At 34.4% G+C, this 14,774-nt stretch overlaps 1 protein-coding gene and 1 long non-coding RNA gene across 2 annotated transcripts in view; one reads left to right on the top strand and one right to left on the bottom strand.

Annotated features, from left to right (window-relative positions):
- Positions 1 to 14,774, top strand: part of CTNNA2 (catenin alpha 2) — a 1,049,409-nt gene that overhangs the window by 996,730 nt on the left and 37,905 nt on the right. Inside the window, 2 exon segments of the mRNA XM_036873992.1 lie at positions 4,703 to 4,808; positions 8,701 to 8,835. Coding sequence (XP_036729887.1) covers positions 4,703 to 4,808; positions 8,701 to 8,835 — 241 coding nt within the window.
- On the bottom strand, positions 305 to 13,264 carry LOC118906447. The gene is made up of 3 exons (XR_005022490.1): positions 13,254 to 13,264; positions 10,184 to 10,190; positions 305 to 386 (listed from the first exon to the last, which is right to left on the bottom strand). It is a non-coding gene; the product is annotated as an uncharacterized LOC118906447 (long non-coding RNA).

The raw sequence follows: 14,774 nt of genomic DNA, 5'->3' as shown, positions 1-14,774 counted from the left end.
CTTGTCAGATATAGGATTTGCAAATATTTTCTCTGATTCTCTGGGTTGCCTTTTTATTCTGTTGATTGTGCCCTTCAATGCACAGAAGTTTTTAAAATTTTGATATAGTCAAATTTGTCTATTTTTGTTGTTGTTGTTGCCTGTTTTATTGGTGTCACATGTGAGAAATATTGCCAAATCCAATGTCATGAAGTTTTTCCCTTAACTTTTCTTGTAAGATATGTATAGATTAGCTCTCATGATCCACTTCCAGTTGATTTTTGTATATGGTATAAGATATAGGTCCTGCTTCATTCTTTTGCCTGTAGATATCAATTTTCCCAACATCATTTGTTGAAAACACTGTCCTTTTCCTGTTGAATGGTCTTGACAACCTTGTCAAAAATCTGCTGGGCTTTCTATTCTGTTCCATTATTTTGTACATCTGTCTTTATGCCAGTACTGCACTGTTTTGATTACTGTAGCTTTGTAGTAAGGTCCCCAACTTTGTTCTTTTTTAAGATTGTTTTGGCTATTTGGGGTGCCTTGACAATCCGTATGAATTTTAAGATAGATTGTTCTATTTTGGCAAAATTGCTGCTGGGTTTTTGATAGGGATTACATTGATCACTTTGTGTAGTATTGATATCTTAATAATATTAGGTCTTCTAATCCATGTACATGAGATGTCTTTCCATTTATTCGTGTCTTTATTCATTCATCCATTGATGGACACTTAGGTTGCTTCCATATATTGAGTACTGTAAATAATGCTACAATGAACATAGGGGTGCATATATTTTTTTAAATTAGTGTTTTCATTTTCTTCAGATAAGTACCCAGTAGTGGAATTGCTGAATCATATGGCAGTTCTATTTTTAATTTTTTGAGGAAACTCCATACTGTTTTCCATAGTGGCTGCACCAATTTACATTTCCACCAATAGTGCGCAAGTGTTCCCTTTTCTCCACATCCTTGCCAACATCTGTTATTTGTTGTCTTTTTGATATAAGCCATTCTGACAGGTGTGAGGTGATATCTTATTGTGGTTTTGGTTTGCATTTCCCTGATGATTAGTAATGTCGAGTACCTTTACATGTACCTGTTGGCCATCTGTATGTCTTCTTTGGAAATATGTCTATTCAGGCCCTCTGCCTGTCTTTAAATTGGATTATTTGCTTTTTTGCTATTGATTGAGTTCTTTATATATTTTGGATATTAACCCCATATTAGATCTATGATTTGCAAATATTTTCTCCCATTCAGTAGATTGCCTTTTCATTTTGTTGATGGTTTTCTTTGCTGTGCAGAATCTTAAATAAATAATTTGTATTAGGTGCTTCTGACGATATCAGTATTATGTTACTTAATGAAACTGTTTTTGAAGTCTTTCTTCTTTTCCTATATTCTGGAAGAATTTAAATTGCATTGGGATTATCTTCTTTTTAAAGCAGTGGTCTCTAACCTTTTTGGCACCAGGGACCAGTTTCTTGGAAGACAATTTTTCCACAGATGATGGGGTGGGGAGAGTGGGGAGCCTGCTTGCCTGCCTGCCTTCCACTCACCTCCTGCTGTGCGGCCCAGGGGTTGGGGACCCCTGTTTTAAAGGTTTAGTAAATTCCGCTGAGAAACCATCTGGATTTACTGATTTTTTGACCAGCTTTCTCTCTGACAGCCTTACTTATTTCTTTCATGTAAATCAGACTCTTTAGATTTTTCAAAATCTACTTTCTAGCCAGTGTTGGTAAATTATATTTTCCTAGAAAGTTATTTCATCCAGGTTCTCAAATTTCTTTACATGCATTTGAGGAAACTAGTATTATAATACTTCAAATTTTCTGTTTTTTAAGATAATTTAAATCTTACCTTTTTTTACTTTAGAATATTTTTCTCCTATTTTTTTCTTGATAGCAAACTAAGTGTATTTTCTATATCAGTTTTGCCCTCCATTTTTTTTGGAATCGATTTATTTATTTTCTGTGTCCTATTATTTTCTAACTCATAAATCTCTTCTCCTTATTTCTTTAATTTAATTTTTTTATTGAAGTATAGTTGATTTACAATGTTGTGCCAATGTCTGCTGTTCAGCAAAGTGACTCTGTAATAGAGACATTCTTTTTTTAATATTCTTTTCCATTATGGTTTATCACAAGATATTGAATATAATTCCCTGTGCTATACAGTAGGACCTTGTTGTTTATCCATCCTATATGTAATCATTTACATATACTAATCCCACACTCGCAGTCCTCCCCTCCCCCACCCCCCCCCCCCTTGGCAACCACAAGGCTGTTCTCTATATCTGTGAGTCTGTTTCTGTTTTGTAGATAGGTTCATCTGTGCCATATTTTAGATTCCACATGTTAGTGATTTTTATTAGTTTCTTCCTACTTTCTAAATTATTGAGTCAGATGATTATTGTTTTTGTTATTTCTTGCATATTAATATCTGTAGTTATGGCTATTTGTGTTTCTCTGAGATTACTACTTTAGCTATCTCATCAGAATATAGCAAAAAGAGTACGAAATTGTGATTAGGGACACAGAGGTTGCAGTCCTTTTTCTCTCTCCTTATCACTCTCTGCATTATCATCTTGGGCAGGTCACTTAGCCTCCTCTTTGGGTTTCAGCTTTCTCAGTTAAAAAATGAGGAAATATTTGATGATCCCCAAATTTCTACATTGCTCTCTAGTTTCATGTAATACATCCCTGTCATCAACTTGTGACTCCAAGCATTTGAATTGAGTCTGCAATGTGAACTCTAAAGTCTCAAATTTTTAAATACAATATAATAGTGAGTCTGTGTACTATAGTCTCTGGTGTAATCACAAAAGACATGCTTCTAATCATGCTTTAGCTGCAATATGGGAGTCTGAGCCTCAAACAAATTCAAGTCTCTATAAACGTTCTTTATTAACTTAGCACATTTTGTCAGAGTCAATCAACTGTTGAAAGTTATCATGAAAGGTTCATGAGAAAGCATTTCCTCAAATCCTTTGAAATTCTTGGGGCAAACAAACACCAAGATTGGTAGTAAAGAAAAATGAAGCATAGTGCAGCCCTTTGTGAATGGGTTAAGATGAAGGCAAAAAGTAACAACAAATATTTTGTCAGAGTAAGTTTGCAAAAAAGATTTTCTAAGGTTTACAAGTTACAGAGAAATAAATAATAATGAGAGTAATATTAAATATTAACAGATTCTGCATCTAACCTTTCCTTTAAAAATATAAACCAAAAACAAAATAAAAGTTTATTTAGAGATAATTTTAAAAAAATAATGTGAGAGAATGGGAGCCCAATTGTCACAGATTCTTTAATTCATCCATATTATATCAAATTCACATGTGAAATCTCTGTCCATATTTAAAAAATCTATACAACAACTGAAAAAAAGTCAGTGTCTTTTGTGGAAGAGTTAATGTTACCACAGCAAGATGAAATAGCTTGTTTTGAATTTCCCTATGTATGTGTTTAAGCACTGACATGAACATAATATATTTTACTTTTACCTACTAACACTGAAAATGCCAGAGGCAAAATTAATAGAGAAACAAAATGCCCTTCATTTACATTTATTTTCTAAAGTCATTTTAAGTCTTCCATTTTATAAAACGTTATTATATAACAATGGCAATCATTGCCCAGTCTCTATGCATTCTAAATAAATCACTTCTGAGTGTTTTTTCTCTATATTTCACTACATGTCTTCACTATAGGTTTATAATTTTGTAGGCCTAAAAAATGCATTGATTTTTAGATGCATATAAGGAGACCAGTAACAATGCTAAAAATATAAGAATGAATGTATTTAGTCTATTATTTTATTTACCTCTCAAGAAAAGTGAAGAAAAATCTTATCATATGCAACATTTTGTTTAAAGATTTATGATGCAGCATCATTTCCTTTTCCTGTCTAATAAATATTTAAAAGACAAGTTATATTAAACAGTTCACCTAATTGAAAGCCTTACGTGAAAATATTGGGAAAATGGTTCGGCATAAAGACATCTACAGTCACCAGTGTTCTGTGCGTCTTCCTTCGTAAGTCAGTCCTAGAAACATATAAACCAGCAAGAGTAAGAGCTCAGCAGATTTCTGAAATTCTGGCCAAACAGTTCCCAGTTATGGACAAGAGACAGTGGCTTCTTAAAGAGCCAAAGTGGACTTAAAAATATAATTAACATAATAATAGTGCTGAACATGGTATGAAAGACAATGCATGTGCTTTTATTTTGGCTAGTCTCTGATTTAAATTTAGAATTTATCACATGATTTGCATAAGCTTAGATGAGTTATTCACTTTAGTCTATTTTTTTCTTCTCTAAAATGGGAATGATGATGCCTACTTGTTAGGGTTGTTATGAAGACAAATGTATATACAACAGCATAGACACACGGTAAGCATTTACATATTAAATTCCCATTGCTCTTGTGGTGATCATCTTTTTTAAGGGACCGCTGTTTAAAATATATAGAAATGCATGTAAAGAGTAAAATGTGAGCATGCACATCCAAAAAGGGAAAAATATTCCCTAAAAATGAATGCAAGTAAAGTGAATTATTTACATGGAAGTTGAAGTGAATCAAGAAAACATTCAAATTACCTCTAACGTGGTCAGAGCCAAATCAAATACAAAAGCAGAGTCCTGGACAAACAATATGGTAGGTGTGTCTATTTCCTGTCATAAAGTGGATTTCTAATTATGTTGTGTCTGTTTTTTCAGAGGCAAAGGCCCGTTGAAAAATACATCTGATGTGATTAATGCCGCCAAGAAAATTGCCGAAGCAGGCTCTCGAATGGACAAATTAGCCCGAGCTGTGGCTGATCAGGTAATATAAGAGAGAAGAGCAAGCACATGCTGAGTGGGGTCATTAACTAGCTCTTGCATTCTGTAATGGGTTGTATGCACTCTATAAAATGCCCCTGAAGAATGAATTGTAGAGGATTGCTACCATTTTACAAACTGGCCTCTAACTCTGTGGAGACTGAGTTGATGCCAAAGGTGGGTTCAGTTCAGGAGGGACTAGTAAATCCAATGATCAAAATTCCTTGAGAAAGAAGAGTACCACTTTTTAAGAGTCATAATCCCCAAGGAATCATGGATCCTGGCTGTCCTCATTCAGAAAGTCAAATACACTGCACAATGGGGAAGCAAAAGAAAGAACTTTATTTCTTTTTATAATTGATCTCACTGTAATGATGCTCTCATAATAATTTATGCCCTAGCATAAATGGGATGAATCCACATAGTCAAAACATCCAGATTTCAGCTTTCTTTTCATCCAGACTCAAAGGGCATCAGAGATTAACAAAATTCTCAATAGTATCTTTTATGCTTTTAGACTGAACTAAGGTACACGTTAAAATAGTTCTCAATCTGAATGTTGAATGTTTGAGCTTATTTCCACACTTTTCATCTTATCTTGCTGAATTGGAACTCTAAAATCCTGTTCTAAATATGTCTTGTTGCAATAATGGGCCATTTCTTTTAAGGGTACTTTAGGCAATACACTTTTCCAGAGAGCTGATGCTCATCTCTTTAAGCAACCAGTGGCTTACAGTTCGAACTGTTTTAAAAGGAAACTATTTTAAAATATAAATTAAGATTCTGAAATAGAAAATATTATATAAACTGTTATTTACATGGAGAAAACATTATGAGCATGAATTTGCCTACTAGACTACAAAACAATCATGCTCTCTGGAGACAATGGAAGACTTAGGATTGTTTCCTCCCCCTTAGATGGTCCTAGTCTCCTATGATTTTTGAGTTGCTTACTATAATTGTTCTCCCTCATTCCTTAATAGGACTGTTTCTCTAAATCCTTGTTGTCTTCAGCATCCCCGATTTTAGAAACCTTCAAGTCAATACTAGATTTACTCATCTTCCAAAGTCTGTAAAGAAAAATACATGATTAAACTATTAGGATTACATTTAAAATAAGCCGACAGATTGTCTCACTTTAACTTTTTTTATACATATGATGGCTAATCTGAGGGAATGTTTTTTGCTTTCTTTTGAATTTTTGAGAAATACTCAATAGTAAAGTTAATTCATGTAAATATTATCATAATTTGAGAATTTCCTGAAATTTGTAGGGATTGAAATTTGTAGCATTATTAAATTGCTAATTTCAGGACAATGTCAAATGCCAAGCTTCCTTCAGTTTGCAGCATAGGTTGAGTTCCATATGTAACCCAGAAAGTTCATGTAAAAGAGAGGAGAGGGACTTCCCTAGTGGTGCAGTGATTAAGAATCTGCCTTCCACTGCAGGGGACACGGGTTTGATCCCTGATCAGGGAACTAGATCCCACATGCACGCCACAACTAATAGTTTGCATGCCACAACTAAGGAGCCTGCTGGCCTCAACTAAGGAGTAAGTGTGTGGCAACTAAGACCTGGCACAACCAAAATAAAAATAAATAAATAATAATATTAATTTTAAAATAATTTAAAAAATAAAAGAGAGGAGAGACAATGAACTTACTTGAAAATATTCATGCATACATGCAAACATACAGAAATGCACCAGCCAGGAAAGAATGTTGCATTTTTTTCTGCAAATGTTGAAGGAATATTTTGCAAAATGTTGGAATGAGTGGAGTGACCAGAGATTGGCGGGTGGTTCTGAAACCAGGTTGTGTTTGGACAGACTCCTTCTTAGGAGTGAAAGTGGATGGAGTTTGGATGGCCTTTCCATTATACTCTGAATCTCAGTGGCTGAAACTATTTCTCAATATGTTTAGGCTCCTTGAGCTCAATATTTTTTTATTGTGATTCTTATTTTTGATTTTGTAATTTTGGATCCTTATTTCCAACAATTATGCAACATGAAGCATAGCCCCAAACAGTTTTGGTATCTGGAAAACACACCACACATGTACACACACAAATATCCCAGGATTCTAGATGTATTTTGAGATTGTGACAAAATATTAAAATGCTATTTAATGATGACGTAACAACAACAAAAATGATAGATGAAGTTAAACATAACACTCTCTTTGTGGTATTCTTCTTATCATCAGTTGTGAAGCAACTTGCAATTTTTGTTAATGCTTTATCTGAATGGGGCATTTCTTTCTCAAATTCTGCACCCATTTCTACTATTTCCATGGTATAAGAGTTATTTTTCTTGGTCCACATGCCTTTATGTGTGTTTTAAATACTTCCGTTTAAATAATAGAATAGAATGAGCATTTCCAAAATGTCGATTGCTTACCTTTATCTTGCCAGAAAATATTTTTATGAAGATTTGAGATATTCACACAATATAAACGTTTTACGGACTGTTGCATTTTAAATTACTGTTCCATTGAGATAGAACTTCCATTTTAATTTGCTACAAGGTATTTGTATCAAAAGCCTTGTCAGCCCTCTAGGGAGATATCATTTTAAAGTTAATTCCTTTCAGTATATGAGTCTCTGGAGTAGGATAAATATTACAGTATTAAGTACTTGTAGGAAGCTAAAAACAGTCTCTGTGGGATTCTTTCTTGATAAATGCAGTTAGTGAAAAAAAAATACCACAATGGTAAGTGTTATGTATACAAAAGACCCCTTTGTCATTTATTAAATAAATGGCTATGTCAAATGACTGGCTTCACAGTATTAATGAAAGAATTCCCTTTCTTGAGCTTGAAGGAAACTTAGCTGGAGTCTTTGTCTCATACTCTTATTCTAAATAACATACTTCGGTTTGGGCTGTAGGTACTCATTTCTTACAACGTTTCATCAAGGATCTGGTGATTATATGTCCTTTGCAAGTGCCAGATTGAGTCAGAACAATAGAATGTCCTGGAGAATTTTGGGCTGAACTTTGGATAGCAATAGAAATATATTTCAATTACTGGATAGCCATTGGCATTGAAGCTTCAGAAATGTTTTAGGGAATCATGTAAATGTCTGTGGAAGTGTTCAACTCTGCTCAGTGTGTATTTGATGGACATCTACCCACTTAAGTTACAAAGAAAATTAAAAATCTATGGTCACCAGAAGTTTTTTGAGAATTCAAAATCTTTGGTGCATCCTTTGAAGGGTCTTATTGTTACACTTATGAGCTTATTTCAACTGGCTTCAAATTCATTTCATTCAAATCTTTTTCTTTTACAGTTGTCTTGATCCTTCTCAGAGTCTCTTGTTTAAAGGAAGTTTATCATGTTGCTAAAATTTGGATAAATATGGAATTCCAAGAAGTGTAATAGAGTTCCTTTAGTGAATGATACATGTCTTAGAAAGCCAAAAGAAACAAGTGCATTTTCCCCCAACTAACTGAATTGAAACTCTATCTTGCACTATGGCAGAGAGACTGCCACACAGGATGATTTCCTTCTAGCATCTGTTGCTTTGTTCTCTGTGTTAAAATAACTTTTCTTGTAGTGAACGTTGAATGGGTCACTCTGGAAAAACGTATAGAATATTGTTTTCTTAGCAGTTTAGAAGATAATTGGTAAAATACTCATAAATGTATCCAGAAGTCCCAGTAAGACTTTCCAGGAGGTCATCAATATTTTTTGTATAGAATTTATCAAAGTAGAGCTAACCATTCTAACCTATTGGCTGTGGCCTTCCTAAAATGCACTATAAAGAAGTTAAGTTGAATGGTTGTAATTAAGGTATATGACAGTGAAACCTTTTCTTCTCACAGCTTTTATATAGCAAGTATTAGAAACTGAAGAGAACTTACTAATTGAGATGACCTTTTTTTAATGTTTTATAGTGTCCTGATTCAGCATGTAAGCAGGATTTATTAGCCTACCTTCAACGAATTGCCTTGTATTGCCATCAACTTAATATCTGCAGCAAGGTGAAAGCCGAAGTACAGAATCTGGGAGGAGAGCTCATTGTGTCAGGGGTAAGCTGGGATCTGGGCTTCACAATTCAAGTTCCCACTGTTGTATTTCCAAGGCAAGCATTCTTGGCAACAGTACTGCTAAAAACACCAAACTACAGTGATTCATAGGGAGGTTTTTAAAAAAAAAAAAATGCTATCACCATTATTCCAGACCTTACAATAACTCACGAAGAACAGTTTGATTTTCCAATTACCCCATGTTTATACTAGCCTTGTAAAATCTCCACTCTTCACAAGAAAACTAATTTCATAGTCTGGAAACTCATTGCCAAGCTGTGACTATTATAACTATTTGGGGCTTTTGTATATTTACTCATTGTAAGTCTACTTCCCTCTGTTAGTCCTAGCAATTTTCATTCTCTGTTCAGGAGCAAGCCTCTCTATGTGTGGATTGTGTTCACATGTTAGAGATGATGAAAACAATAGGAATTCATTCATCAGGTTCCAATGCATACTAGGTTATCAGTAACCCTTAAAAGCCAGAAAATGTTTGAATTTAACACAGGTTGATGTGCTGTTGCCAAAAACTAACATGGTTGTCAAACACTAACAATTATATATCCTTTGTTCAATCACTTCAGTGTTTCCCTTCTCATGAAAATATAAGTATCTGGTCCATTTTAGTCAAATGCAAAGGAACAAGAAGTTCAATGAATAGAAGAATCATGATTTCTTGGCAAGATTTCCAAATGTATGTGTTGAGGTTCTTCACCTTGGCTTCTTTTCCTCCCTCAGTCCCTTTCTTTCAACACAAGGTGCCATCTATTGTAAACTATTTGCAAATTCCAAAGTGTGGCTCTGCTACCTTTAGTTCTTTTCCCAGTCAACCATGATGCTGCCATTTTAAGTGTGGCATTACCAGGAACAGAGCATTATCAATATGGTGAATGCCTTGTGAAAATAAGATTGGTAATGAAGCTCAGTTCTTCCTCAAGCCATTTTCAGAAATTCAGCAGGTTGACCATTTGATAAAAAATATGTGGAAAAATCATTCTTGAACCCAAAGATTTCAGTTCCTATATTGTTTGGCTTGCAGAAAACATAGCTGGGAAAAGAGCTGATCTGGTTTGCATGGAGATGCCATTTGGAAAGCCTGTTCCATGCAGTCTCACCTAGAGCCCAGTAAATTGCTGTTTTGTGCCTCTTCCCAAAGCATAGTCACCTCTTTGCATTTCCAAAATGATCCTGCTTCAACATTCTTCAACAACCAAGAGCAATCTGTCTTGCAGTGTGTCCTTTCTGCCAAGTTGGTAATTACCAAGATTCTCTCTGCCAAGAAGTGATCAAAACATTGCATCTCCCTTGCTTCCTTTCTTATCTTCAGCCTCAATGGTATAGTTTCCCATACCATTCAGCTTTCATGTCCATCTGTATATAGCACCTGTGGAACCGAGTGCTTTTTGTTTAGCTTGCCTTGTGTGCTTTCATTTGTTACTTTCCAAATCTTATTATTTATATGGATGCACAGAGCATCTTTGTGGATCTCAGACTCCACAATCTCATCTAAGCGAGTTTTACTGGCAGTTACTCTCCATCATCCTCTCAGTACCCATTGTTCACCACTGCCTCCAGAGTTTCATTTCCATTGTCTTTTCCTCATTTAGATTAGTCCAAACCATCACTGGCTTTTATCACTTGCACTGCTGGCATTTGCAGAGGTGTTTGAGATTGAGAACACCATCAAGAAGCCTGTTTCCTTCTTTGAGTCTTATTGGCAATGTTAATAAATCCTTGCATAGGAGAAGGCTTCTTTTAGAGGAATGTTATACAACTTTATAATAATTCTGAGTCAAACGCATTATAAAGGTTTGCTTATACTGCTCAGTTATGGGCCTGCTCTTGGTCTCTTCATGATTTTTTTCCAAGCTTGATTGTTATTTGGTGTCATACCTGCCTGTGTAGTCTGCTGTCTTTGCCACTTCTGCCTCCATCGTATTCTTCATCCTCCTTCACTGATGGCCAATGGAGAAAAAAATCAATATGTTTATTTTTCAAAATAGCCACAAGTGACTGCCTTCAGAGTTCTGAAAGAGTCAAGAATGTGAGACCCCATACACACAAACTTTTCAATGATTTTGCCAAGAAAGTGCACCCATGCTTTGAGCCCCATTTATTTTGTTGTCTGTCATGACAAAGTTGCTCTATTTTTAAGGAGAAGCTACTATAGTATAAAATGAAATCAAAAAAGAGAAATACTTGAATCTTCCTCCCTTTTTCCCTGTGTCGTTATGTACATGGGATTCAAAGCTGTGACTTCTTCCCTGAAATACGCAAAAGCCCCCAGGAAGGTATATTTGTTAGAAGTCAAAGCTTCTATTAAAACAGATAAGATTTGGGTAGATTGTTTCCATTTTGCTAAGGAAAATGATTTGGATTTCAAAACTGAGCACCATGTTTTTATAGTCTCATGCTGGCATGATGAACTTATGTTAAACAAAATGCACATATACCATGTCAGCCTGTATATGTTTTATGTGAGTCTGTGTGTTCAAACTGGGAAAGGCTTCTTCTGTTATATTTGCCTTTGGCTTGAGAGGTAGCTCAGGAAATTTCAACAGGTCATGGGGACAGTGGATGCCAAAGCTCTTCACGAGTCATGGGAACTAGAGAAATAAAGCAAATTAAAAAAATATGCCTACATATGCTCATTCACACAACTGCTGTCTAAGAAGCACCATTAGTTTTCTGGCTGGCAATCAATATTCTAAAGTCATTGGCTTAAACGTTTCTCAACAGCGGAAAGGTGCCATTCTTATTAAATCTCAAAGTATAAGATGCATATTTGTGAGCCAATTCAGCTCAACCTGGTTGCTAAGCAGGTAATGGGAAAGGGAATTAAAAAAAAAAAAAAAAAACAAAACTAAGAGAGTAATACAAATGTTAGAGAGAAAGTGGAAGAAACTAAAGCCCACACAATTAAACAGCCTGATAGTTTATATACTGGCTTTATTTGTTTGTTTAGTTTAGTGTTTGGTAGTTTAATCTCTTAAGCCAGTTTACATGATTTTTGGAAAAAGGACCATTAAAGGAAGAAAAGAAGAAAAAGAGGAAAGGATGGAGGATAGGAAAGAAAAAACATGAAAGAAGGAAAAAGATAAAACAAAGGAAAGAGAAACTTAACCATAGCGTATTATAAATTAGTTTAGTGCAAGTAATATCCATTAAAGGTGACAACATTATATTCATCATGAGAGAAAAGTTGAGTCACACCTTTTTCAGTATGTAGATATATTTTGAATACAAATAAGTTCCAATGTCATTCTATGGAAATTACCTGTATATTTGATTATTGTGTTTTAATTAATTTTTATTCACTAGGTTTCAGAGGAGTTAATAGGTTCTTTTAAATTTAAAAATGGAGATATACACATGGAACTGGAGAAATGAAAACCATTTTATAACCTTTGATTATCTTTAGCTACCCAAAGATTTATATTTTGCACATTATTCTGAATGAGATTGGAAATACAAACACAGGGTTTTAGAACACAGAATACTGAATATCAAGCATTCTGATAAAATGGAAATATTCCACCTACATTATTTTTTTTAAGTTCAAATACAACAGGATCCCCATTATAACAACAAAGCCAGAGCACAAGAGCAATAACCCTGCTCTGGACAGGAATTTGATGTTCAGGTCAGAGATGGAGGGATGCTGATATAACTTATAGCTGACTCCCCATGAAACTGTTACAAAGTTAATACATTCTATTGCATATAAATGCCTTTTTTCACTCAAACAAAATATAGGAACAGAGTTTAGAGGTGAGGAATGTTAGTTCCCTTAGTCCTCAGGCTGATTCAATGGAGCTCTGACCTATTCCGGAGGGACTGAGTAATTTGCCCTAATGTGCACTTTTGTTCTTTGTCTTTTAATCTCTCCTTTCCAAATTTGAATTCCTCTCAATTGGGTTATGGAGAGAAGTTTGACAAGGTGAACAAGTATAATTTGCAATGCCAGTAGGATTTGAATTGGTAGAGAGAAAATTGTAGAATAAGGGTCAATTATAGTTACTCTTATAGCCTATGTTTCATATCATTAAAAAAATTGGACTAAATTAAAATTAACATGAATATTCATGATGATAAATGAAAAATATTCATAAAAATGCTGGAAGCTGAGAACATTCAAATCAATCCTACCTGACACTGGCATATGATCAAAGATACATATATGCTATATGTATATGCATACATGTATGCACACAACAAATACATGTGATTTGACACTTAACTTCCTTGTTCCCTGAATAAGCAATAATCAAGAACTGAACAAATGGTTGACAGCTGTGACATATCTGATTCAATACAATACAGTTTGGGGGAAAATATGGTGTTTATTTGTACCATGCTATATATATATATATGTATATATATATATATATATATATACATATATATATATATATATATACACATATATACATATATATTTGTACAATGCCATATATATGTGTATATATAAATATATATATAGATATAGATAGATAGATAGATAGATATAATTGTGTTTTGTTGAGATGAGAATTACATTTTACTTGAAAATTTCTGTGTTCACTCTGTAAAAAAAGTGTCAGTATTTTGTAATGGAATGAAACGTTCACTGAAACAAGCGTTGTACTTAGTTGTGTAAACTTGTACTTTAAACAACCCTTTTTGGGGAAAGAGTCATTTTTGTTATATCTTCCGATTCTGTCTATTGTCAATTCTCGATTATCTCCACTGATCAAAGTATAGTAGTAATGGGAAAAAATTTAAATTGCTAGTTTTCAGTTTGGGTTTGGAATCCACTTCTGTGCTTCATTTAAACAAAAGGGTATGTGTTCAGACAACTCACAGCAGTTCCAAAGAATTTTATCCAGACCTTCCAGAGGGTAAGCTATTAAGTTTTTGGGCTTAAAGGACTTTTTCTGATCTGGGGAGAGTAGGAGAATCCAGATCCAGGGAAGTAAAATTAAAACAAACTTCAGATTATAAATCTGAATGGAGGGGTAGGGGAGATACTCTGTACTGGTAAGAAAATTAAACAGGTATTTATCATTTTCAGAATGGCAGTAGTTCTTTGCACTTAATCTGCTAGTATGATGGGTTGTTGCATAATTCAGTCTTTCTCCCAACAACCTGCCCGCTAATCTGTTATGATGGTAAAACTATAGCCACTTAAATTCTGATTCCCGCGTTAAGTCTTCCTCCGTTACATCCGTGTCAATGTACATTGTCATTGATTTTTGCACAACCCAAATTATGCAAACTTTCAGAGAAAAATAACAAGTGTTTTTGCAGTGCAAATTCATTCTCCCAGTGTTATAAAAGTGACATTTAACAAACTCAAGGTATTATTTTTGGAAGAAATTGGAAATAAGAATTTTTATAAGAAAAATAAAAAATCTCCTTGGGTGTCAGGCATCATAGGAACCTTTATGTCTGTAGCACCACAGCGCAAGCTGTCTCCCTGAATTCAAATAATCTTGCACAAATGAAGAAAGTATACTGCTCTGCTATAAGAAGTAACTCTTCAGTTACATACTTGAAGATACTGATTCTAAACTTATCAAGATGGTCAATTCCGTTCATTGAAAAAAAAAAATCAGTTATCTACTGATGAAATTAAACCAGTTGGTTATCTTACTGAATTGTTTTATGCATAGAAAAAGACTTTATAGTCTAATGCTCTCATCCTAAAATAAGACAACAGACTCTATTGTGACAAAACGGGTATGTGAACTAAGCAAGTAACTCTTTTGACCTTGACTGGAGACATGAATTGAACTAACTTGAATCTACTCAGTGGATTGATTTGATTGCATCACCTGAACTTGTGAGCTGAGCAGTTTCTATTTTAGTCTGAGGGCATCATTGCTTGTAAGAGTAGAAGGGGTTAGTGGCTTTAGGAAGAGTGTCTCTGAGTCAGAAATGTCAATGCCATTACCTGTCAT

This window comes from Balaenoptera musculus, chromosome 13 (assembly GCF_009873245.2).
Source record: "Balaenoptera musculus isolate JJ_BM4_2016_0621 chromosome 13, mBalMus1.pri.v3, whole genome shotgun sequence".
In the NCBI taxonomy this organism is placed as follows: Eukaryota; Metazoa; Chordata; class Mammalia; order Artiodactyla; family Balaenopteridae; genus Balaenoptera; species Balaenoptera musculus.
Note: the sequence above shows the minus strand (reverse complement) of the source record. Positions and strands in the feature narration are given on the sequence as shown.